At 37.2% G+C, this 23,535-nt stretch overlaps 1 protein-coding gene across 11 annotated transcripts in view; it reads left to right on the top strand.

The window, feature by feature from the left end:
* Positions 1-23,535, top strand: part of PTEN (phosphatase and tensin homolog) — a 98,032-nt gene that overhangs the window by 16,759 nt on the left and 57,738 nt on the right. For 6 of the 11 annotated variants that reach the window (XR_016222180.1, XR_016222179.1, XM_008270133.5 and 3 more), the window contains one exon: positions 10,674-10,758. The exons of 4 other annotated variants lie outside the window; for them this stretch is intronic. Coding sequence is in view for 4 of the 7 variants with exons in the window: in XM_008270133.5 (XP_008268355.1) it covers positions 10,674-10,758 (85 nt within the window). In the remaining 3 variants the exon portion in view is untranslated. Of the gene's footprint in view, positions 1-10,673; positions 10,759-13,790; positions 13,801-23,535 lie in introns of those variants that run through there. One more of the 11 variants, XM_089314824.1, reaches the window with a different exon arrangement.

The raw sequence follows: 23,535 nt of genomic DNA, 5'->3' as shown, positions 1-23,535 counted from the left end.
TTTGAGAAATGTTTTATCCATATGAGTATTTAATTTTAAGGCTATATAGGCAATATTTTATTAGGCTGTATTAAATTTCATAGCTTTCTTATTGTATTTTTTGGAGTGGATTTTTTTTCCTTTAGTAAATAGGATTGTTGTGAATATCTTTATAACTTCTTTTTTTGTTTGTTTTTTTCTTCGAGTATATTGCTAGAATGGGATTTCTAAAATAAAAGACATAACAGTTTTAAAGTTCTTTGTGACAGATTGCAGATTTCTTGCTAAGTGAGCCAGTTTACAGTACTGCTACTAAGAAAAATTAGCAGTTCTTGATGTTACTTTGAAGAGTATGATGTTTCCATGAGAAAGTTAGATCTAAATTTCTGTTTCACAGCAAAAATATGTGCAAATCTTTTAGTCATAGTTCATATAATATGAAAACATGAAAAAATGTGAGGTTAGGCTCATTTGAAGAAGTAAGAAACTTCGGTAGAGTTCATAGATTATTTGGCAATCAGTTTTCCTTTTGTGTTGGCACTGCTGGCAAGTAACTGAAAAGTGTTAAAAGGAAACTAAATTTTATGCTAAAGTGAATTTAAGTTCATTAAAATCTTTAAACTCCTTTTTTATTTGCAATTTGATTATAAAAAACAATGTTGACTTGCTTTGTACTAAGATGTTTAAATGAAATTTAAATAATAGGGCGTTTTAAACCCATGTAACCTCTATTAATAATAACCCATTAGTTAACAATTATAGAACCTTTTGCTGTTTTATAGATTTAAAGATTTTTCAGATATCTCATTTGGTTCTTAAAACAAGTATGAAGATGTTAAAGTGAGTGATAATATTTTATAGAAGAACAAAACAAAAATTTTTTAAAGATTTATTTATTTGAAAGGCAGAGCTGCAGAGAGAGATCTTCCATCTGCTGGTTCACTCCTCAGATGGATCAGTCGCCAGAGCCGGGCCAGGATAAAGCCAGGAGCTAGGAGCCTCGGGCCTCCTGCAGGTCTCCTACGTGGGTGCAAGAGCCCAAGGACCTGGGCAGTCCTCTGCTGCTTTCCCAGGCACATCAGCAGGGAACTGGATTGGAAGTGGAACAGTCAGCCCCAGAACAAAAATTTTAGACTCAAAGATTGAATGACTTATCTGAAGTCAAAGGCTTTAAAGTTGAAAAGCTGGAACTGGACTCTGGATGTTCTGTGTTAAGTGATAGTATTTATAAAGCGCTTAGCACTGGGGCGGACACCTAAATGTTCCTGACTATTCCTTCTTAATTTTTTTTTTTATACAGGCAATGAGAGAGAAACAGAAAGGTCTTCCTTCTGTTGGTTCACCCCCAAAATGGCTGCTATGGCCGACGTGCTGTGGCAATCTGAAGCCAAGAGCCAGGTGCTTCTTCCTGGTCTCCCATGCGGGTGTAGGGCCCAAGGACTTGGGCCATCCTCCACTGCACTCCCTGGCCACAGCAGAGAGCTGGCCTGGAAGAGAGGCAACCAGGACAGAATCCGGTGCTCCAACTGGGACTAGAACCTGAGGTGCCGGCGCCACAGGCGGAGGATTAGCCTAGTAAGCCGTAGCGCTGGCCTCCTTCTTCATTCTTAAAAACTCACTTTTTTGGAGTGCTCTTAACATTCATAGTTGAAGCTTTTGTGCCTGTGCCCCCATTTATCTTTAGAAAATAAGATTTTAAGCTGTGTTAATTTGTACAGAAAGGATTATATGCTTTATATATTAGAACAAATTGTTCTTAAATAATAAGCAATTAGCACTTTATCAACTGGAAAAGTGAAGGAACTGCTATTTCTGCTTTCTTCTCGATCTGAATCTTAAGTTTACAAACCATAGCCATCATTAGTGTTCGGCTTACTTAATAGGGAAAAATAAAATCTAGAAAGAAATAAAAAATCTTTATTATATGAAAGTCCATTGGGCCGGTGCAGTGACTTAATGCTCCATATGGGCTCTGGTTCTTGTCCTGGCTGCTCCTCTTATCCAGCTCTCTGCTATGGCCTGGGATAGCAGTGGAAGATGGCCCAGGTCCTTGGGCCCCTGCACCCACGTGGGAGACCTGGAGGGAGCTCCTGGCTCCTGGCTTCGGAATGGCGCAGCTCCAGCTGTTGCGGCCATCTGGGGAGTGAACAGTTTGGTGGAAGACCTCTCTCTCTGTCTCTACCTCTCTAACTCTTTCAAATAAATAAATCTTAAAAAAAAAAAAGTCCATGAGAATAATACTTGAAGTATAATTGGAAATGTTAATGGATATAACTGTGACATACTTGGAAAGTGTTTGTTAAATCTATTAAAATTTGTTAAGAGAAATATAAACCTTGCCGGTGCCGCAGCTCACTAGGCTAATCCTCCGCCTTGTGGCGCTGGCACACCGGGTTCTAGTCCCAATCAGGGCGCCGGATTCTGTCCCGGTTGCCCCTCTTCCAGGCCAGCTCTCTGCTGTGGCCAGGGAGTGCAGTGGAGGATGGCCCAAGTCCTTGGGCCCTGCACCCCATGGGAGACCAGGAGAAGTACCTGGCTCCTGCCATCGGATCAGCGCAGTGCGCCGGCCGCAGCGCGCCAGCCATGGCAGCCTTTGGAGGATGAACCAACGGCAAAGGAAGACCTTTCCCTCTGTCTCTCTCTCTCACTGTCCACTCTGCCTGTCAAAAAATAAAAAAAGAACCTCAAGTAGCTAGCTTATTAATAGCTAAGTTTCTTTTCCCCTCACTTGATCCTCAACTGTATGTTGTTGAAAGTACTGACAGAAGGCAGGGAAGAGGCTCCAGCAGTTCCTGAGAAATATTGAATAGTATCTATCTGCCATTCTTTTCTTATTAGTTTTACTGTATTCCTTCCCTCACTCCTAGTGCTGATTGAATGCAGTCCTCTTTATGAGCCAGGTAACTTCAGATTTGTTTTTGGTGCTTTTTGTTTGCTAATTTCTAAAGCTGAATATCACTTTCTATTTTGCCAGTCATGTATAATAAATATGTTATAGTTTCATACGGTTACTACAACTTTTAGTTAACTATAAAGATCTATAGAAATAATTTTCCTTAAAGTAATTATGGAGATCAGAAGTGGTTATTGGTTTGTGTGTAACACTAGGTTGTTTAGGGATAGGCATACTTCTATCAGTAATATTGACCACTGCAAAGAAACTTTTACAACCACTTCACTTTTAGTAGTCACCATACTTAAAGTAACATTCAGTATATATGTCAGGAACACATTCTTAATAAAGTTTAGCCAGCTATGTTTGGTTATTATTCCCTATTTGAAAATTTCATTTAAATTTCTATTATAAAACTAGACACAAATGCCAATTTGAGATAAGGGGAACACTTTATTTAGATTTCAGCTTGGAAGTTGTTTAATAAAAGATTTTGTTAGATAAAAGAGGGTATTTATGTTTCAGGGCATGATTGGATGCCTAGACCAACCAATAAAAATTTACCTAGCCTGTAAAATAGCCACATTATTTTAAGATAGATGGTTCACTTATAAATTATGGGTTAAACTGACTTTTTGAACAAACTTTAGAACTAATTACCATTTATTATTTTTTTCTGAAACACTCTGTTCTGTAGTGAGAAGTGACTGTTGCACCGCCAAAGACAAGACTAATCAAACCTGGTATATACATTTATCAAAACTCACCACCCTAAGCACTTAAGATACATGTTATTTTATTATACACAAATTATACTTCAATTAGAATAAAGAAGTAGTAGAATGTTTGCTCAGAGGTGGGAGGGAGGAAACGCTCTTCAGTGTATATCATTTCTGTGGCTGTGGTTAGCATCTAACCTGGGTAGAATAGAAAGTACCATGTATGCATTTCTTCTACCTTCTCCTTACTGCCTACTCAATATTCAGTAATAGTATCAGAAAAATCTTTTTTTTTAGAATAATATTTTGTCTGTTCTTAAGTTATAATAAAGTAGGTACTTAAATGAAAAATTGATATAATAAAGATTTCAAAGAGTTAGTTTCTATTAGGTTTTGATGTTCTTTAGAAAGATTAAATTATTCCACAAATTGCTTTCAGTTAAAAATTAGTTATGATGGGCCCTTCAGAAATGAAGTTCTACCATTTGTTCAGTTGATAGGCAGCCATCACTATGTTGTAAGTATCATTTCCATATTCACTTACTTAATCCTTATGATGTCCCAATATGACAGGTATCTTTACGAGCCCCATTTTACTTAGGAAGTAGGCATGGAGAGAGTATATTACTTGCTCAGAGTTAATATAGTAATTGAAGTTGGGTTTCAAGTCCAAGCAGTTTGGCTCTAGAGCATGGTTTTAGGCATCATACTACCTAGCTTGCAAGTAGATTTACAGATGCCAGAAGTATTTTGGCTTCATTTAATGACCAAGTTAGGCTTTAGACTTATCAATTAAAATTCATAAAATGAAATTTTAATATTAAATACTTCTTGCTCAGAAGAATATCTGGTAAATGTAGGTTAAGGCTGTTTTGTATTGAAAGTCACATATGCTCATTATTTACAGTTATCCCCTGGTTTCTGCTGGGGGGAGGATTGGTTTCAGGACCCTCCCTTCCATGTCAAAATTTGTCCCTTATATAAAATGGTGTTGTATAGCTTAGACACTTCTCCTGTATACTTAAGCCATCTCTCCATACCAGCATCCATATGGGATGCTGGCATTGTGGGCAGTAGCTTAACTTGCTTTGCCATGATGCCAGCCCCTGCCCAGTTGCTTTGACTGTTGATTTCTTCATCTGTGAAATACTAATATTACTCTGTAGGAATGTTAGATTAAATGAGAATGTGCTCAGATTTGTAATACTGTCTGGCAAACACTCAACAGATACTAGAGTGCCTCTGTCCTTGTGATATATGATAGATGTCAAAGTCTCAAGTATCAAAACTATATAAGTAAGGAAGTTGAGAATCTAAGGAAAATGACATCATAAAAACTGCATTCCTGGATTCTATTTAAAAGAAGAAACATAGCTACAAACAAGACTTGGTCTGCAGGGTGCTGCCCTGTTGATCCTGGCCTTTGGTTCCTTGTATATGTGATTAATTGCACTCCCTGCTGTGGCTTCTGAAAGACTGCACTTAATCTGTCAGTCCTGCCTTTTTCCCTATAGCTTTCTTTGTGAGCTGCATTAGATTACTTTTTCTTAAATATGTCATGTATTTATGTATCTCTGCTCTAGCCTTTGCTTGAAACATTGTAGCTGATCTTGTTTCTTCCTCTGTCTACTGATTTCTGAATTTACCTGTTAAGGATTATTCAGCATACTAGTGAAGCTTTATCTGTGCTTCCTCAAAATTAAATGCTTTTTAGCTCTTAAAGTATTTGATCTTTTATGTCATAGGACCTTAGGAAAAGTTGTTGGTCTGTGTGTGTCTGTCTTCCCTGATAGAATGGGAACTCCTTGAGGGCAGTATTTGCTTACTTAGTCTCATGTTCTTCAGTGTTCCTTGCACAGAATGTTGAGTAATTTAAATAATTTGAATAATTATATGAATAATTATGTGAATGAATATTTTGAATAATGTGAATGAAGAAGAGGAGGGCAGCTGAGTTTAATGAATAGATGATATCCATTTTTGTATAGTTATGGACAAATAGTTGTTTTAAAACTAAGTTAACCAGATTCTTTGCAAATATTAATTGATATTTGTAGTACAAGGATAAATTTGAGCTTAGTCCTGATTAGAATGACCACATCTCAAGGGGCTTTGTACTTCTGTGCTTTTCTGTAAGGAGAAAATCTTAACTAGCGTTCTCACTGAAATGAATGGTTAAGTGGGTATGTTAGTGATAATAATGATTCTTTGTTGTTTAATAAAATGTAATTCTTTTTTGCATCGTTCAAAAAATAGTCAAGGTATTTCGGGTTTGTTTGTTTGTTTGTTTGCTTTTTAACAAAATACATTTTTAACTTTTTGGATGCAAATTCCAGAATGGTGGTAGCTGCACCAACTTTGGGTTCCCTGCTGCAGCTTCACCCCTTATGTTTTTCTATTATTCCCTGGCTTCCTACATTGGTGCTCCAGGCACAATTTACTAGGTAAAGACTATAGAGTTTCAAGAATTGCATTGCTTTGGGCTTCACTGAACCTCTGCACTCCTGTGTTTTTTTTTTCCCTCGTGAATGCACATAGTACACAAACATTGTGATAACTGAATAATAATTATATTTTTAGGTGAGCTGCCTTCTTATGTGATCACAATAGATGATACCAGCATGTGTGGTGTTAAAATGATAATCCTAATGGTTTCCTTTGGACTCTTTAGATAAAAATCTTTTGAGGTTGGGCATACATTTATGTGTTCTTGAAATGACAAACATTGTTTCTGGCACATAATGAATATTATTGAAATATTAGATGCATTTATTATAAATTCAGCATTTTAAAAATGTTAAACAAGTCATACAGGGCAAGATAGTATTTTGGCATGACACTTAAAATAGACATGGAGATAATTATAAAGTATACGTACGTCATTTTGAAAATCTGTTAGAGAAACATTGCCAGGTGCATAGTAGCAAAAATAGAAAAAAAGCAAGAATGAGGAAAATATATGTATTCTTAGTACTTAGAGATTTTTATTTTTTGTCTACATGTTTTATGGATATGTACATATTCTTTTATCAGAATGGTATACATTATACTTATTAATGCTTATACATTCTGTTTTGAAACCTGCCCCCTTTTAGGCCATCATTCCTTTTCCATTTCAGTAAATTTTTTCTTCAATAACCAGATCATATTCAAATTTTTTTAGGTGACTTAAAAATGTCCTTTATGGCTGATTCTTCTAAAATAGTATCCAAACCAGCATTGTACCTGTGAAATTGACTGTTAGAAGTCTTAAAATCTTTAGATCGAAGGCAGCTACCCATTTTACCCATTCTTTTTTCTTTTTTCTTTTTTTGACAGGCAGAGTTAGATAGAGAGAGACAGAGGGAAAGGTCTTCCTTTTCCATTGGTTCACCCACCAAATGGCCGCTACGGCTGGTGCGCTGTGCCAATCTGGAGCCAGGAGCCAGGTGCTTCCTCCTGGTCTCCCACGCGGGTGCAGGGCCCAAGCACTTGGGCCATTCTCCACTGCCTTCCCAGACCACAGCAGAGAGCTGGACTGGAGGAGGAGCAACCAGGACAGAATCTGTCGCCACAGGCAGAGGATTAGCCAAGTGAGCTGCGGTGCCGGCCCGTTCTACCCATTCTTATCCCATTTTTTTTTTTTTTAAAGTGATACATGTTGAAGAGAATTGGTGTCATGTCCTACAGACCTTTTGACTGTGCCCACTTTACTCATAATGTTTGGCTTTTCCTATAAATTAAAATTTCTATCTAAAGGTTTGGTGAATTTAGATTAAAGACACTTTGCCATCAGATAATGCTGTGTCCTTTACTTTGCATTATACCAATTGGTAAATGATCCTTACTCTTGATGCAGGCATTGAAATTAAAATTGGGTGGCGATAGTCTTTAATGCAATTGTACAATTATATTTGTCTCTTTCATTAGAAAGTATCTTGTGTGGTACTGTTTGGCTCTATAAGAAAGTTAAGTTCCTCATCAACCACTTCCTGTTAGTTCAGCATTATTTGTTGATGTTTGCTACATCACTAATTTCATTAGGATTTGCAGAATATTAGGTTATTTTGAAAAGTTCATGGAAAGATGGAATTAAAAATAAGTTTAGCTTGGTGCTAAAAAATTTGAACTCCATTCAGTTTTTTCATATTATGTATTTTCTGTCAACTTTTTGAGGAACCTTCATATGACTCATCTAAATCTATCTAGCTTTTCTTATTAATTGATGTTTTTCCATAAAGTGGAGTTGATGAAGTGGAGCTGTTTAGCTGCCCTGCAAGAGTTCCTACATGAATAATTCAGTTTTTTTTATTTAAAAAAAATTATTTTTTCTGACAGGCAGAGTGGACAGTGAGAGAGAGAGAGAGAGAGACAGAGAGAAAGGTCTTCCTTTGCTGTTGGTTCACCCTCCAATGACCGCTGCAGCCGGCGCACCACACTGATCCGAAGGCAGGAGCCAGGTGCTTCTCCTGGTCTCCCATGCGGGTGCAGGGCCCAAGGACTTGGGCCATCCTCCACTGTACTCCCTGGCCACAGCAGAGAGCTGGCCTGGAAGAGGGGCAACCAGGACAGAATCCGGTGCCCCGACCGGGACTAGAACCCGGTATGCCAGCGCCGCAAGGCGGAGGATTAGCCTGTTGAGTCGCAGCGCTGGCCTGAATAATTCAGTTTTAAAAGTGAAGAATTGTTCTGGTACCCACCTTAAAAGGTGATAAGTAAGTGAGTTTTTGTTGTGGTTGTTTTAGCTTTTTTTTTTTCACATTGAGTTATCGTTTTAGATTTTTGTTTTATTCAATATTTTTTAGTTTACTTTCATTTTAATTTTTTTTATGTTCATTTTATCACAGCTAGTCACTAGGACCTCATTTTTCCTAGCTCTTATGTCCAGATACAGAGCATTAACCTCATTAAGCCCTCCTGGCACAGAAAGGTAGCCTAGGTTCTCTCATAACTTCCTATCCCCAGACATGGCATCAACTCTTTTTTCTAATGAACTTGGTACTTTTTAGGGTATTATGATACCAGAGCTGAAGATATGGATTCTAGGAGTGTGTATTGCTGTGAGGTTGACATTTTTTATAGGCCGTCTCAGTGAAAAGACCCAGAAAATAAAGATTTTTATAAATATAGATTCATATTCTTACTGTAAATTTTTGACTTGATTTCTTTGATTTTATAATGTTATTTTTCTTACACTAAACTTGAAAGTTAAAATAATTAGCATTATGTCATTGCTGATTCCTATACTGTACAAGATATTTTGAGGACATCAATGGTGATATTATTAGAAATAGTAAAAACTATCAAAAGAAGGTTAAAATTTCTATGTAGTTCTTTCTAAGAACATTCCCTTTCAGGCTGGTATTGTGACACAGTGGATTAAAGCCGTTGCCTGTGACACCAGCTATGAGTGTCAATTCAAGTCCCAGCTGTTCCATTTCTGATCCAGCTCCTTGCTGATGCTCCTAGGAGGGCAGAGAGGATGAGGATGGCCCAGGTGCTTGGGCCCCTGCCACGAACTTGGGAGACCTAGATGGAGTTCAAAGCTGGCTTCCGCCTGGCCTGGCCTTGACCATTCTAGCTATTTTGGGGAGTGAACTAGCAGATGGATGATCTTGTTCTCTCCCTCTTTCTCTGTAACTCTAATTTTCAGATAATTCAATCTTAAACAAATAAACAAATCCCTCTGAAGTACAGTAAAATTTCAGTATCCAAATAATCCTTGAAATAAATCCTTTCTCCAGGTTGCCAATTTGATATTTAATCAGGTATATTTGTTTCTGCCTATTTTCAATGTGTGACGTTTTTTAAACAAAGTTTTTTTTTATGATTCTGAGGTCAACATTATAAAAAGAAACACAGCAGTCTTGATTTTACCTATTCTATGATTCTCCTCTTTTCCTTTTTTATGAAACAACCATTTTTTTGGTTTCTCGTTTATCATGTGTGTGTATGTCTTGAGAGTGTTTGAATTCAAGCAAATATTTGTGCCTTCTTCTGTGTAAAATGTACCTTGTGCACTCTGTTGTGTACTTTTTTCTTAAAATATGCAAATCTCTCCAGTCAACACATAGTAATCTTATAACTAGAACATATAGTAGAAATGTAACCTTAATTTATAATGTCAAAATAAAAGTATTCAGTAATTTGACAACTATTTTTGGATCAAAAAATACTGAAATAGTGTATTGTGCTCAAATGGTACTGAATTAGGTGAATTTTGAGTTGTATTTGGAAGGTAAATGGATTCAGAAGTAGAGATCTCCAGAGATGGTATTGCAGGGAGCCTTTAGACAGATGGCTTAGGCTTCAAGAAGGATCTGGGTCAGGAAATCATGAATAAGACTTTAAAGAGCTCAGGAAAAAAATAAAGCCATTGTAATGAGCAAGAATCAGGGAAATGTGGATTGTTAATGATTTTTATAGTCAGTTGGATATAAATTTTTCTTAAATATGAAGGTTTTTAATGCCAACTATAGTTTGTAATGTAATTGAATATAATGGGTATGCTAAATATGGATTACATTGATTAGTAAAGTTTTTACTTCATTTCACTATTAAGAAGTCCAACATAACAAGGGCTGGAATTGACCTTAAACCTTATCATCATGTGGGATAGGAAATCCTGGGTCTAGATAGTTAAGTGACTTGTTCAAATTTTACAGATAGTTAGAGGCACACCTAACTTTCTGAGCCTCATTGTATCTATTTTTTTCTACACCGTGGTTTCTTATACTGTCTCTTCAGGCATATGAAGGTGTTTTGGTTTTGGTTTTGCTTTATGTCCCATGATTTACAAAGAATGAGATTTTTGTATTTCTTATGTAGTTAAATATAATAAATGTAGAAATTGTTTTCCCTGAGGCATATTTTTAATGTATTAAATAGAGGTGTTTGAAAATTATTTTGCCATGTAATTGAGGATCTTTTTTGAAATTAATGTATTTACGAGTATTTCTTAATTATAAATGACAGGTTTTAGATAAATGCATTTGGTGACCATTTATTTCTATAGCTTTATCTTTTTATAATTAAATGTTTTAAAATTTGTATATATTTGTATTACTACGTATTTCGAACATTTCCTTAATTTAAATACTCAGATATTTATCCAAATATTATTGCTATGGGATTTCCTGCAGAAAGACTTGAAGGCGTATACAGGAACAATATTGATGATGTAGTAAGGTAAGAACTCTGGAGTTTTTATTTCATATATTGATGTGTTACATGCATATTGTATTTTTATTTAGAAGAGATTTCTATAACCACAGAAAAAGATACATAAGAGGTAAACTTTATTTTATTATGGTGTTACTGTACATATAACTTTTTTTTTTTTTTTTTTTTTTTACTTCATGGTCCTAGCAGACCTCAGTGTGTATAATTATTTGGTAAGAACTAACCTCACATATAATATTCTGGATTCCATAAAATGCCTCTCACCAGGCTAAGGCCTGGCTTCCATTATAATGTAATTTTTGTCTTTTGTTTCACAGTTAACAGTTAACAGACTTAAAACCTTGAGTAGAATTATTCACTTAAGCTTCTTTAAACAAACATATAGGTGACTGATAGCATTTTTATCTAGAGCAATTGTTAAAGGGCATAAGTGCTCCAAACACCTGAAGAAGTGTTTGATACAAAGAATATAACAAAGAATTGTTGAACTTGCTAAAGCCTAAATTAATCACTTAGGATTAATTAAGATAGGATTATGTCTACTGTGCAAATAATCTTAGTAAAGTTTTTGATTTCAGAGCAAAAGTATATATGTGTGAATAATTTAAATTATCAGTGCTTTAATGGTTTTACTTTCTTTATACTGTTTCTTAAATGTCTTTCCTGAGACATTGAATTTAAATGTTTTGTGATTATGAGAATTAAAGGTAATAATGAATGGGAAGCACTTTGTAATCTATAAAGCATTATTCAGATGTAGCATCTGTTTATAATTGTTAAGTGATTATATAATGCTACACCTTTTTATAAGCTAGCCGTAAGTTGTTTTCTAGGTGGTTGATTTTTAGCAACTTGTCTAGAACCGCAGCATATTTATGTTTTTGTATTTTTGAATTATTTTCTATTGCATTTTTATAGTATTTATATTTTTTAAAATTGAATTTCAGTATTTACAAAAACACTGCCTACTTCTTTGTAGAATCTATTAAAACTATAAGTATCAGTGGTACTGTTTAAGAACCTGAAAACAGAGAAATAAATTTGCTTTCTCATAATTAGGCAGGCAACAGTGAAAGGATGCCTGACATTGCAAACTCGTGGAAGCAGCAATTTGATGTAACTGAGTCAGTGATGATAACACATATAAAGAAATGCAATGGGGGCCGGTGCCGAGGCTCACTAGGCTAATCCTCTGCCTGCAACACCAGCACCCCAGGTTCTAGTCCCGGTCGGGGCCCGGATTCTGTCCTGGTTGCCCCTCTTCCAGGCCAGGTCTCTGCTGTGGCCCTGGAGTGCAGTGGAGGATGGCCCAAGTGCTTGGGCCCTGCACCTTCATGGGAGACCAGGAGGAAGCTCCTGGCTTCGGATCGGCGCAGCACGCCAGCCGTGGGGGTGAAACAACAGAAAAGGAAGACCTTTTTCTCTCTTTCTCTTTCTAACTCTGCCTGTCCAAAAAAAAAAAAAAAAAAAAAAAAAAAAAAATGCAATGGGCCATAGAGAAAAGAATGAGGGAAGTAGATTTTGAATCAAGAGACATGAAAAATCTGGGAAATGAGTGGGTACCTCAGAATCACCAGACATGTATTCTCTGCTGTGGTACAAAAATGTTTATTAGGGGTCTTTATGGCCTGATGAAATACCTCACAGGATCATCTGTTTCACAGCACTATAATTGTATATTCAGCCAGGTGCTGAGTCAGCAAAGCCAGGTTAGTCCTGAGGTTAGACCTAAAAAAGCATGAATACTTTGATACAGAGGGCAAATTTTTTATTGTTGTAAGAATATCATTGTGGTAAATTAATCTAGCCTGCTGATTTTGCATTGGTCTCTTCTGAGTTATGAAATAATCACGGGAGATGATTGATCATCTTTTAGATTATTGTTAAAATCCAGTTGTGGCCGGCTCCGCAGCTCACTAAGCTAATCCTCCGTCTTGCGGCGCCGGCACACCAGGTTCTAGTCCCGGTAGAGGTGCCGGATTCTGTCCCGGTTGCCCCTCTTCCAGGCCAGCTCTCTGCTGTGCCCAAGGGAGTGCAGTGGAGGATGGCCCAAGTGCTTGGGCCCTGCACCCCATGGGAGACCAGGATAAGTACCTGGCTCCTGCCATCGGATCAGCGGGGTGCGCTGGCCGCGGCGGCCATTGGAGGGTAAACCAACGGCAAAAGGAAGACCTTTCTCTCTGTCTCTCTCTCTGTCCACTCTGCCTGTCAAAAAAAAAAAAAAAAAAAAAAGTCCAGTTGCAGTCCTTTTGTAGCTTTAGGTTATCAGACATTAGATTATATTAAAAAATACTGTGGTTCTTCAAGATCCTTTTGACATTATGCTTCTGAATTACAAGATTTACTTATTGAATTGGTGATCAGTATTCAAGACCAAAGTTTATTCTGTCTAGTAGCTTTATCTAGTTTATCTAGCCTTTTTTTTTTTTTTAAAAAAAACTACTATTTCTAAAAATGTTTTATGTCCACATTGTTATTTAGTGAATGAATCTGCTAGCCGAGTGATCTTGCCACCTCTTATTGTAATGTTAAAAAATCAGTTGAATATGAGAGTTATGCTGTTCTTGTTTTTTTTGGGGGGTGTGGGGGGTGGGCAATAAGTGGAAGTAAGGCTTTGATAGCTTCTATTGCTTAGCACCTTCCCCTTTGTGAGAGGAGTGATGAACGATGATCAGGAAAGAAAATGTAGTTTTTCTTACAAACTAAATGAAAATAAATGCCTAAGTAATTTCCCTGTTAGAATTAACCTTACCAAGGAATTGGATATATTTCATACCTAAGTTGTTTGATTTTCTTGTTTGGTTCAAACTATTTTGGGGATAATAGTAATAATCAGTAGTGATTTCTTTTTTGGTTCAAAGCTGATAACGTCTCAGTGGAAAATGCTTGTTTATTTTCATACATCTTTCCTTTTCTGTTTTCAAAATTATTTTCAGTTGGACTTTTCTTTGGCCTCTTTATTGGAATGTAAAAGGATATTTAAAATCACTCTTTTTCTCTAATTGCATTTTCCCTGATTTTCTTCCAAGTAGGAAATATTGCCCAGAGGTAAGACTTTGTTGTTGAACTACATTATAGGCTTGAGTAAAATAAATTTGAATTGCAAATATTTCCATATTTAAATTGACTAGTATTATTTAACTGTTTTAGAAGGTATAGCTTATGCTGGTATGAAATTTTATACTTAAGTTAATCAAAATACTTTTGATAGAAATATTTAACTTGTTTTGAGTAATTTGTAGGTCAGGAATTAATATAAAAAATAAAATTTTTGAGGAGGAAAAGTGAGTCAAGCTGAAATTTTTTACTTTCTTAACTGTAAATGTTTCTCATAAGAAGTGGTCAGAATTAATAGGGCAGGGGAGAGACATCTCACACAAGGGAAATTATAGGGCTCTTTCAAAATTCTTTTTTCTTTTTCCTTTTACTATTTAACTACATTCCTTCCGTTTTTCTTGCCATTAAGCTCTTGCCCTGACCTGCTGGTAATAGGAAACAGTTTTATTCAGATAATTGATTATTCTTTGATATATGTGTGCTAATGTTACCCTCAGGCGGTTATTGAATTTGTCTGGCTTATATGTTATCAGGTGTAAATCTGTGTGGTCTTTAACAAATTGGTGCTTCAGATGCTTAAGAGGTGTAGCTTGAGAACTGTTCTTTCCCGAATAAATCAGGAAAATGTAGGTTTAATATAGGTGACCTGGCTTTCTTACTGCAGAAAATTTAATATGCCACTCTGCATTGTAAATCTCCCAAGAGTTAAGAGATTTTTGTATGCCGCTTTTCTTTGCTTTTCCCTCATACCACCTCTTTCTTTTCTTTTGTAAGACTTCAGATAACATCTCTCAAATTATTCCATGGGCCATAATTTGGGAAATGCTGAAAATTTTTAAAAAGATGCTTACAAAATATTTTCCCTTTGTCTGAATGCATAGGAAATAAGTCACTTCCTCTTCTTTATTGCATTTTTTGGTGGGAAGATCCTATATTTATAAGATTGATGCTTATAGAGCTCACTCTCTTGATGAATAGTAATTTTTAAAAAAGATTTATCAAAGGCTGGGCATTTATTCTAGCAGTTAAGATGCTCACTTCCCATGTCAATCTTGGGTTCCATAATGGGCTCTAACTCCTGGCTCCAGCTTCTTGCTAATGTGGACTGACCATGGGAGGAGTGGTGAAGGCTCTGGAAACTGAGTTTTTGCCACCCATGTGTGAGCCCTGGATTGAGTTCCCTGACTTTGACTTGGTACAACCCCTGGTGTTGTGGGCTTTTAGGGAGTGAACTAACAAATGGGAATTCTCTCTCTCAAAAAAAAAAAAAAAAAAAAAAGGAAGAAAGAAAAAAAAGAAAAATTTTAAAAAGAGACATCCATTATCTTGTATACCCTGGATTTATTTACCCTGATGTAAACTGCTATATTGCAGATTCAAGAGCCCACGTTCTGCCTTTGAACTGTTACATACATTTTATTCCTGAAGAAACTGCAAACTTTTTTTTTAATTTGTGGCTCTAAGTCAACCTTAATTGTTTATTGTTTTGAGTAAGAAGAAAGTGTTTGTTTTTCTGACATTATTATTGGCTATTCAGTTAAAAATTTGATTATTTTTTATATAAGAGATTATTTAGAGGCAAACTTTGAAATAATTGAGAATATTTCTTTTTTTTGGGGAAGAATATTTCTTATATTCTCCCTTTTTAATAATTTCTGACTCTGTCCCTTAAATTCCTTCCTTTTTTCCATTTTTTCTTTATTGAGGTGAAATTCACATAACACAAAATTGACAGTTTTAGAGTGTAGACTTCAGTGACATTTAGTTCCCTCACAATGCAATCAGAAGTGGTACAATACCACCTCTATCAAATTCCAAAACATTCTTATCACCCCAGAAGAAAGCACTGTTTTCATTGGCTGCCTCCCACTTCTTTTGTTAGCCCTATTTCCTTACAAATAGGGAGCCTTGATGGATTAGCCAATGTTTATATTTTAGGCACTAGTCCATATTTTTGGTATTTTAATAATAGGTAATATTTATTGTGCATTGAGAAGAGCAGTTCAAAAATTTAATGGGAAAATGGAATTAAAAGATAAGTTTAGGGGCAGACATTTGGCCTAATGGTTAAGACTCTGGTTAAGACCCTTGCTGTCCTGTATGGGAGTATAGGTTTGAGTCCTGGTTCTGCCTTGTAAACCCAGCTTGCTGATAATGCAGTCTTTGGGTGGCAGCAGGTGATATTCAGTTAGTTGGGTCCCTTCTGACCAGGGTAGAAGCCTAGATTCAATTCCAGGCTCCTAGCTTTGGTCTGGTCCAGTACCAGCTGTTGCTGGTATTTGGGTAGTGAACCTGCAGATGGGAGCTTTGTCAGTCTCTCTCTGTCTCAAACAAATAATTTTAAAGTAGCCTTATATTTACATACTATTTACTTGTGTAACTGTTGTGTAAACAGTTTACATGTACCATTTTATATAAATCTCTACAGTAAATCTATCCTCATTTCATAGAAGGTTTAAAGAAATAACTTCCACAAGTACCACAACTGGTAAGTAGTGAGGATGAAGATAAGAGTTTAGGTCTGTTAGATTCCAAAGCTGGGCTGGCGCCGCGGCTCACTAGGCTAATCCTCCGCGTGCAGCGCCGGTACCCCTGGTTCTAGTCCCGGTCAGGGCGCCGGATTCTGTCCCGTTGCTCCTCTTCCAGTCCAGCTCTCTGCTGTGGCCTGGGAAGGCAGTGGAGGATGGGCCAAGTCCTTGGGCCCTGCACCCGCGTGGGAGACCAGGAGGAAACACCTGGCTCCTGGCTTCAGATCGGCATAGCGCCAGCCGCAGGGGCCATTTGGGGGATGAACCAATGGAAGGGAGACCTTTCTCTCTGTCTGTCTCTCTCTCTCACTGTCTAACTCTGCCTGTCCAAAAAGAAAAAAAAATGATTCCAAAGCTGATTTCTGTAATAACCACATTATCTTGTATTTTGGAGAACAAAATCTCCAAACTCTTCGACTAACCTAGCCTGTTGATATCCTTTGGCATAACACAGTGTTATCTGTACCCCATGTTTATAATTGGAATTTATTGCTTATACTTGTATTTAAAAAAAACCGGGAAGTTGAGCATAAAAAAGCTATTTCTAGCATTTTTTTGAAAGTTGAGGAGTCTGCTGTCGCTGCAGCTCACTAGGCTAATTCTCCGCCTGCAGCACTGGCACACCAGGTTCTAGTCCCGGTAGAGGTGCCAGATTCTGTCCCGGTTGCCCCTCTTCCAGGCCAGCTCTCTGCTGTGGCCCGGGAGTGCAGGGGAGGATGGCCCAGGTCCTTGGGCCCTGCACCCGCATGGGAGACCAGGTGAAGCACCTGGCTCCTGGCTTCGGATCGGCGTGGTGCACCGGCCACAGCGCGCTTGCCTTTGGAGGGTGAACCAACAGCAAAGGAAGACCTTTCTCTCTGTCTCTCTCTCTCACTGTCCACTCTGCCTGTCAAAAAAAAAAAAAAAAAAAAAAAAGTTGAGGAATCTGCCAACACAGTGATCAGTTAAGTTTGCATCATGCCTGCATCATGACAGTTTCTACTGTCATCGAACAGCAAGTTATTGGTTGACATTTCTCATCTTCTGCTTGCTTTCCTTAAGTTATCTGATTGATCAGCATTTGAGATTATAACTTTGATTCTGCATAATTCGTATAATCAGTAATGTATGTTTTTGTTTTAATAGTATATATACGGCCTGCTTTAATTACTCAATAGAGTATTATATAATGTTGTATGTGAACTGTATCATTTACAGTGTACTGTAAAACCCTTGTAGAGATTTAGTCTCTAATTAACAAGATCCATAAAGAGAAAAATGAAGCGGAGGAAATCAAGGAAATAATACTGGAAAGTTTCTTTAGGATTTGAGTTCCAGATTTAAAAGACCTACATAGAGCCAAGCAGTCTAAGTGAAAAAAGTTCATATTAGACACATTATTGTTAAATTTTAAATACCAGAAATAGAGACTATCTCAAAAGCTTTGAGGATCATTTAGAAAGCATTAGAAATATGAATAGCATCTAAGTTCTTGCTAATAAATAATAAGAATAAAAGGTTGAAGATGGTAGAAGTTCTGCATTCAGCCTAAAATTGTCTCCAATCAGTCAGATGGTGGGGGAGCAGAAAACTTTATGACTCAAAAAAGAGCGTACTAACGAAAAACATTTCTTAGGCAATTACTAGAAGATACGCTCTAGCAAAACAAGGGAATATATCCAGAAAGGAAAAACAGGGACTTTCATGAACACAGAATTCACTCAGAAATAGGAAAATAAAGTCCCAGGATGACATGTGTGCCCAAAGCTAAAGAACTACCAGTCCTGTTTGAAGCAGGCAGACAGAGGAATTAAGAAAATTGAACTCATGGGTGGCTGTTGAAATATTTGGGAGTGGAAATTCAATAGATTCGTTAAAAACTAAACAGATTAGAAACAGGACCATTCATTAACATTGATTGATTAATGTAACCCAAAATTGTGATGTCACTTTGTTGGGGGGATTAAGAGAAGTGAAAAATAAGTGTGTGGGTACTACTAATATTGTAAACCTCTTCTACCGTGCAGGAGATGTGTAGGTAATAAATCTGTGAGAAGCAGTGTTAAGCATAATATTTGGAAATACCGTATTAAATACAGGCAAAAAGAATCAGAATTGTTGAGGGTGGAAACAGGAATAAGGATTTGAGGATAAGTAGGGCCAGAGATGAGCCATTTTTTAAAAATGTGGTATATATTTTGTTGATATGAAATGAAATTTGCCATCTAACAGCTTTTAAGTATGCAGTGCAGTGGCATTAAGTACATTCACGTCATTGTGTAACTGTCACCACTGTCTAGCTCTTGAACTTTTTCATCATCTCATGCTAAAATGCCATACTTAGGATATTTTTGTGACTGGCTTATTTCACTCACTGTTTTCATTAATATCCTTAAGGTTTGTTCGTATTGTGGCATGTGCTAGAATGTTATAAAAGCGGAATACTATTATTGTTATAAAAGTTGAATACTGTTTCTTTGTTTACACCACATATTGTTTATTGATTTATCCATCAATGGATACTTGGGTTCCACTGTTTCACTACTGTGAATAGTGCTGCTGTGAACATGTATGTACACATATCTGCTTGAGCATTTGCTTTCAATTCTTTTGAGTATATATACAAACTGAGATTGCTGTATCAGGTGGTAATTCAGTGTTTGAATTTTGAGGAACCATCATACTGTTTGTTACAGGAGCTGAACCTTTTTGCATTACCATTGCATGGCATTCTGTTTTCTCCATATCCTTACCAGCACTTGATAGTTTTTGCTTTGGTTTTGTTTTTAGTAATAGCCATCCTAAAAGCTGTGAAGTGATATTATTGTGGTTTTGGTTTGCATTTTCCTGATGATTGGTGATGTAGAGCATTTTGTTGTGCTTACTGGTTATTTATATTATCAGCTTTGGAGAAATGTCTAATCATGTCTTTTGCCCACTTATGAATCAAGTGGTTTGATGTTATTTTTGTTGTGTTTCATGACTTCTTTATATATTCTGGATATTAATCCCATATCTCATATATATTATTACAAGTATTTTCTCCCTTTGTGTGTGTGTTTTAAGATTTATTTATTTATTTGAAAGGTGGAGAGAGACAGAGAGCGAGCGAGCCTGCTTCCATCGGCTGGTTTACTCCCCAAATGGCTGCAACAGCTAGGGCTGGGCCATGCTGAAGCTAGGAGCCAGAAACTTTGATCCATTTTGAGTTAATTTTTGTAAATGGTGTTAGGTAAGGATCCACTTTCACACTTTCCATGTGAATATCTAGTTTTCCCAGGGTACTTTGCTGAAGACTCTCCTTTCCTCTACTGACTGCTCTTGGCACTGTTGTTGAAAATCATTTGACCACACATAAGAATGTTATTTTTGATCTCTTCCATTCTATTGGTTTATGTGTCTGACTTTAATGCTAGGACCACACTATTTTAATTACTGTAGCTTTGTAGAAAAGTTTTAAATTAGAAAGTGTACATTCTCCAACTGTTTTCTTTTTTTAAATTATGATTTTGACTCTTAAGATTCTTATGCATTTTGGATTGGATTTTTCTATTTTTGCCAGAAGCATTCTTGGGATTTTTTTTTTCCTTTTTTTAAGATGAATTTATTTATTTGAAAGGCAGAGTTAGAGAGTGGTCTTCCATCTGCTGGTTCACTCCCCAAATGGTCACAATGGCCCTGGCTGGGACAGGCTGAAGCCAGGAGCTGCTTCCAGGATTCCCATATGGATGAAGGGACCCAAGTACTTGGTGCCATCTTGCTCTGCTTTCCCTGGCACATTAATAGGGAACTGGATCAAACGTGGAGCAGCCGGGACATGAACCAGTGCTCACATGGGATGCTAGCATTGCAGGCGGCAGCTTAACCCACCTACGCCACAGTGCCAGCCCCATCTTGAGATCTTAATGGGAACTGCATTAAACAACAGATTGCCTTATATGGTATTGACATCTTAACAATATTAAGTGTTCTAATCCATGAGCAAGGAATGCCCTTCTACTTATTTATGTATTCATTAATTTCTTCAGCAATGCCTTGTAATTTCCAGTGTTTCAGTACTTCCTCTCCTTGGTTAATTCTTAAATACTTTGTTTGCTTTGATGCCACTGTAAGTCTGTTCCCATAATTTCATGTCTCATTATTCATTATCAGTGTATAGAAATGTAACTGATTTTTGCATGTTTTATAATATTTTTGATAAAAATAAATTTTGCATATTCTTCTTCACTGAATTTGTTTTTGTTTTTTTGGTGGATCATGTCATCTGCCAAAAGATTATTTTTACTTCCTATTTTTCTAATTTGGCATGACTTTTTTCTTACTTTATTGCTATCTTGAACATTAAATGCTATGCTGAATAGAAACCATCCATCTTGTTTTGTTTTTGACTTATAACATTGAGTGTCATGTTAGCTGAGTTTTTCATATATGTTTCTTAATTGTATTGGGTTTCTTTTCTTTTATTCGTGTTTTTTTTTTTTTTTAATCATGAATGGGTATTGAATTATTTTCAAATGCCTTTTTCTACCAGTGGAGGTGACTATGCGTTTTTTCCTTTCTTTCTGTTTAATAACGTTATCACATTCTCTCATATGTTGAACTATCCTTGTGTTTCCAGGAATGAATTCTACTGGATGCTTGTGTTTAGTCCTTTTAATGTGTTGCAGAATTCAATTTGTTGGTAATGTGTTAAGGATTTTACATCAGTGTTCATAAAGGATATTGGTTGTATTTGTAGTGTCTTTATCTGTGTGGTATCAGGGCAATGTTTGCCTCATAGAATATATTAGGAAATATTCTTTCCAAATTTTTGGAAGTTCAAGAATTATTATTAAGTCTTTAAATGTTTGCAAGAATTCACTATGAGTCATCAGGTTGAGAAGTTTTTTTGAGAAACAGAGAGCAGAGGCTTTCATATTCTGTTCACTCCCCAAATGCCCAGGAACCAGGAACACAATACAGCTCTCATATGAGGGTGGCAAGGATGCAGCTACTTTAGCTACCACCTGGTGCCTCTCAGGGTGCTTACCAGCCAGAATCTGGAATTGGGATTGGAACCAGAACTCAAACCCAGGCAATCTGATACAGGATGCAGGCATCCCAGCTGACACCTCAGCCACTATCTCAGATACCCCTGACTAGAGGTCTTATGTCTATTGAGATTTGCTATTTGAGCCTTTAAAAAAAATTAGCTTGTTTCATCTGATGTTAAAATTTACTCTCAGGGCCGGCACTGTGGCACAGTGGGTTAACGCCCTGGGCTTAACTGCCGGCATCCCATATGGGCACCGGTTCTAGTCCTGGCTGCTCCTCTTCCGATCCAGCTTTCTGCTATGGCCTGGGATAGCAGTAGAAGATGGCCCAAGTCCTTGGGCCCTGCACCCACGTGGGAGACCCGGAAGAAGCTCCTGGCTCCTGGCTTTGGATCGGTGCAACTCCAGCCATTGCGGCCATCTGGGGAGTGAGCCAGCAGATGGAAGACCTCTCTTTCTCTCTCTACTTCCCTCTCTAACTCTGTCTTTCAAATAAATAAAATAAATCTTTAAAAAAATATATCTACCCTCACTAACTTCTGAAAATTAATTGCATGGAATATAGCTTTTTCTGTCCTGTTCTATTTCAACCTATTAATGCCTTTGGATCTAATATGGATCTCTTGCATATAGTGTATAGTTGGATTGTGTTTTTTTTCATGTATATTCTACTAGTCTCTGACTTCTAATTAGAGAGCTTAATCCATTTACACATTTATATTACTTGATTTTTGCCCCCCTTTTTTTTAAAAGGTGAGTGGAAAAGCAAGGTTTATTGAAAGGCAAAGGAATAATTCACACTCAGATGGGAGTGCAGGGAGACTCATGAGAGAGAACTGTCCCTACCAATATGCTGGGGTCTTCCTCTGTAAGATAAGGTGTGGTGTTTGGGGCAAGGCATGACTGAATGTTCAGAGGAGATAGGGTTTGGCGTGGTGCTCCAGCACACATGGTGGTCTGCAAGAAGGTGTCATGGCATTGGATGTATGATGGAAAGTGAGGCTTAACTGTATGATGAGGAGTGGGCTCGGCAAGTCTTCATCCATATTGAAATAGCATGGGAGGTGATGGGATTTGGGTGGTGTATGCAGCTTGGGTGTTGAAGCTTATTAATTCCTTGCCACTCATAGCTACCTGCACACTCATATCTTTCTCCCTCTCCACCCCCAGAGATTTTTGTCCTTTAATCTTTTTTTTAAAAAAAGATTTTATTTATTTATTTGAGAGGTAGAGTTACAGACAGTGAGAGAGAGACAGAGAGAAAGGTCTTCCGTCCTCTGTTTCACTCCCCAAATGGCCACAACGGCTGGAGCTGCGCTGATCTGAAGCCAGGAGCCAGGAGCTTCGTCTGGTCTCCCATGTGGGTGCAGGGGCCCAAGGACTTGAGCCATTTTTTACTGCTTTCCCAGGCCATAGCAGAGAGCTGGATCAGAAGAGGAGCAGCCGGGACTAGAACCGGTGCCCATATGGGATGCTGGTGCCACAGGCAGAGGATTAACCTGCTGCACCACAGTGCCGGCCCCTGTCCTTTACTCTTTATGCGAGGTTAAGGCAGGAAGGTAGGTTTGTCTTCTGTAACTTCTTCATGCTGTATCAGATCGGTATTCCTTTCTAGCCAGAAAGGAAAATCCCTTGCCAACTGAGCTAGAGCTTTCATCTGAGGTGCTAGAGATTTACCGCCAGGTTGCAGTGGCTGGAGTCTCTGCATGACTTTCATTTTTGTATGGATATATTGAATTCTGGAAAAGATAATTTTGACAATCAGGATGAGTTTACATGGGTCTCAGGTTTCCTACTTGAAATTAAGAAGTTTTTGATCATTATTTGTTCAAAAAAATCTGTCTTTCTGGAATTCCCAGCATATATGTATTAGTCTACTTGGTGCTGTCCCATAGATCCATTAGACTTTTTACTTATTTAATAATTTTTCTCAGTTCCTCAGGCTTGTATTTGCCTTCCGTATTCCTGATTATTTTTTCTGCCTGCTCAGGTCTGCTTTTTGAAATCTTATAAAAAAAAAACTTATTTGTTATTTGTTGTAGTTATTATATTTTCCAGTTCCAGAATAATTTCTTTATTCTTTTATTGATTTTTCTCTTTATTGATATTTCTATTTTGCTCATACATCATATTCTTGAGATTAACCTTGTCTTTCTTTATCTTTTTGAGCATCTTTAAGGTAGTTG

The sequence above is a fragment of the Oryctolagus cuniculus genome, chromosome 15, assembly GCF_051225735.1.
Source record: "Oryctolagus cuniculus isolate XC-2025 breed Fujian yellow rabbit chromosome 15, ASM5122573v1, whole genome shotgun sequence".
Classification (NCBI taxonomy): Eukaryota; Metazoa; Chordata; class Mammalia; order Lagomorpha; family Leporidae; genus Oryctolagus; species Oryctolagus cuniculus.
The sequence above is the reverse complement of the archived record's forward strand: the minus strand, read 5'-3'. Positions and strand labels throughout refer to the sequence as shown.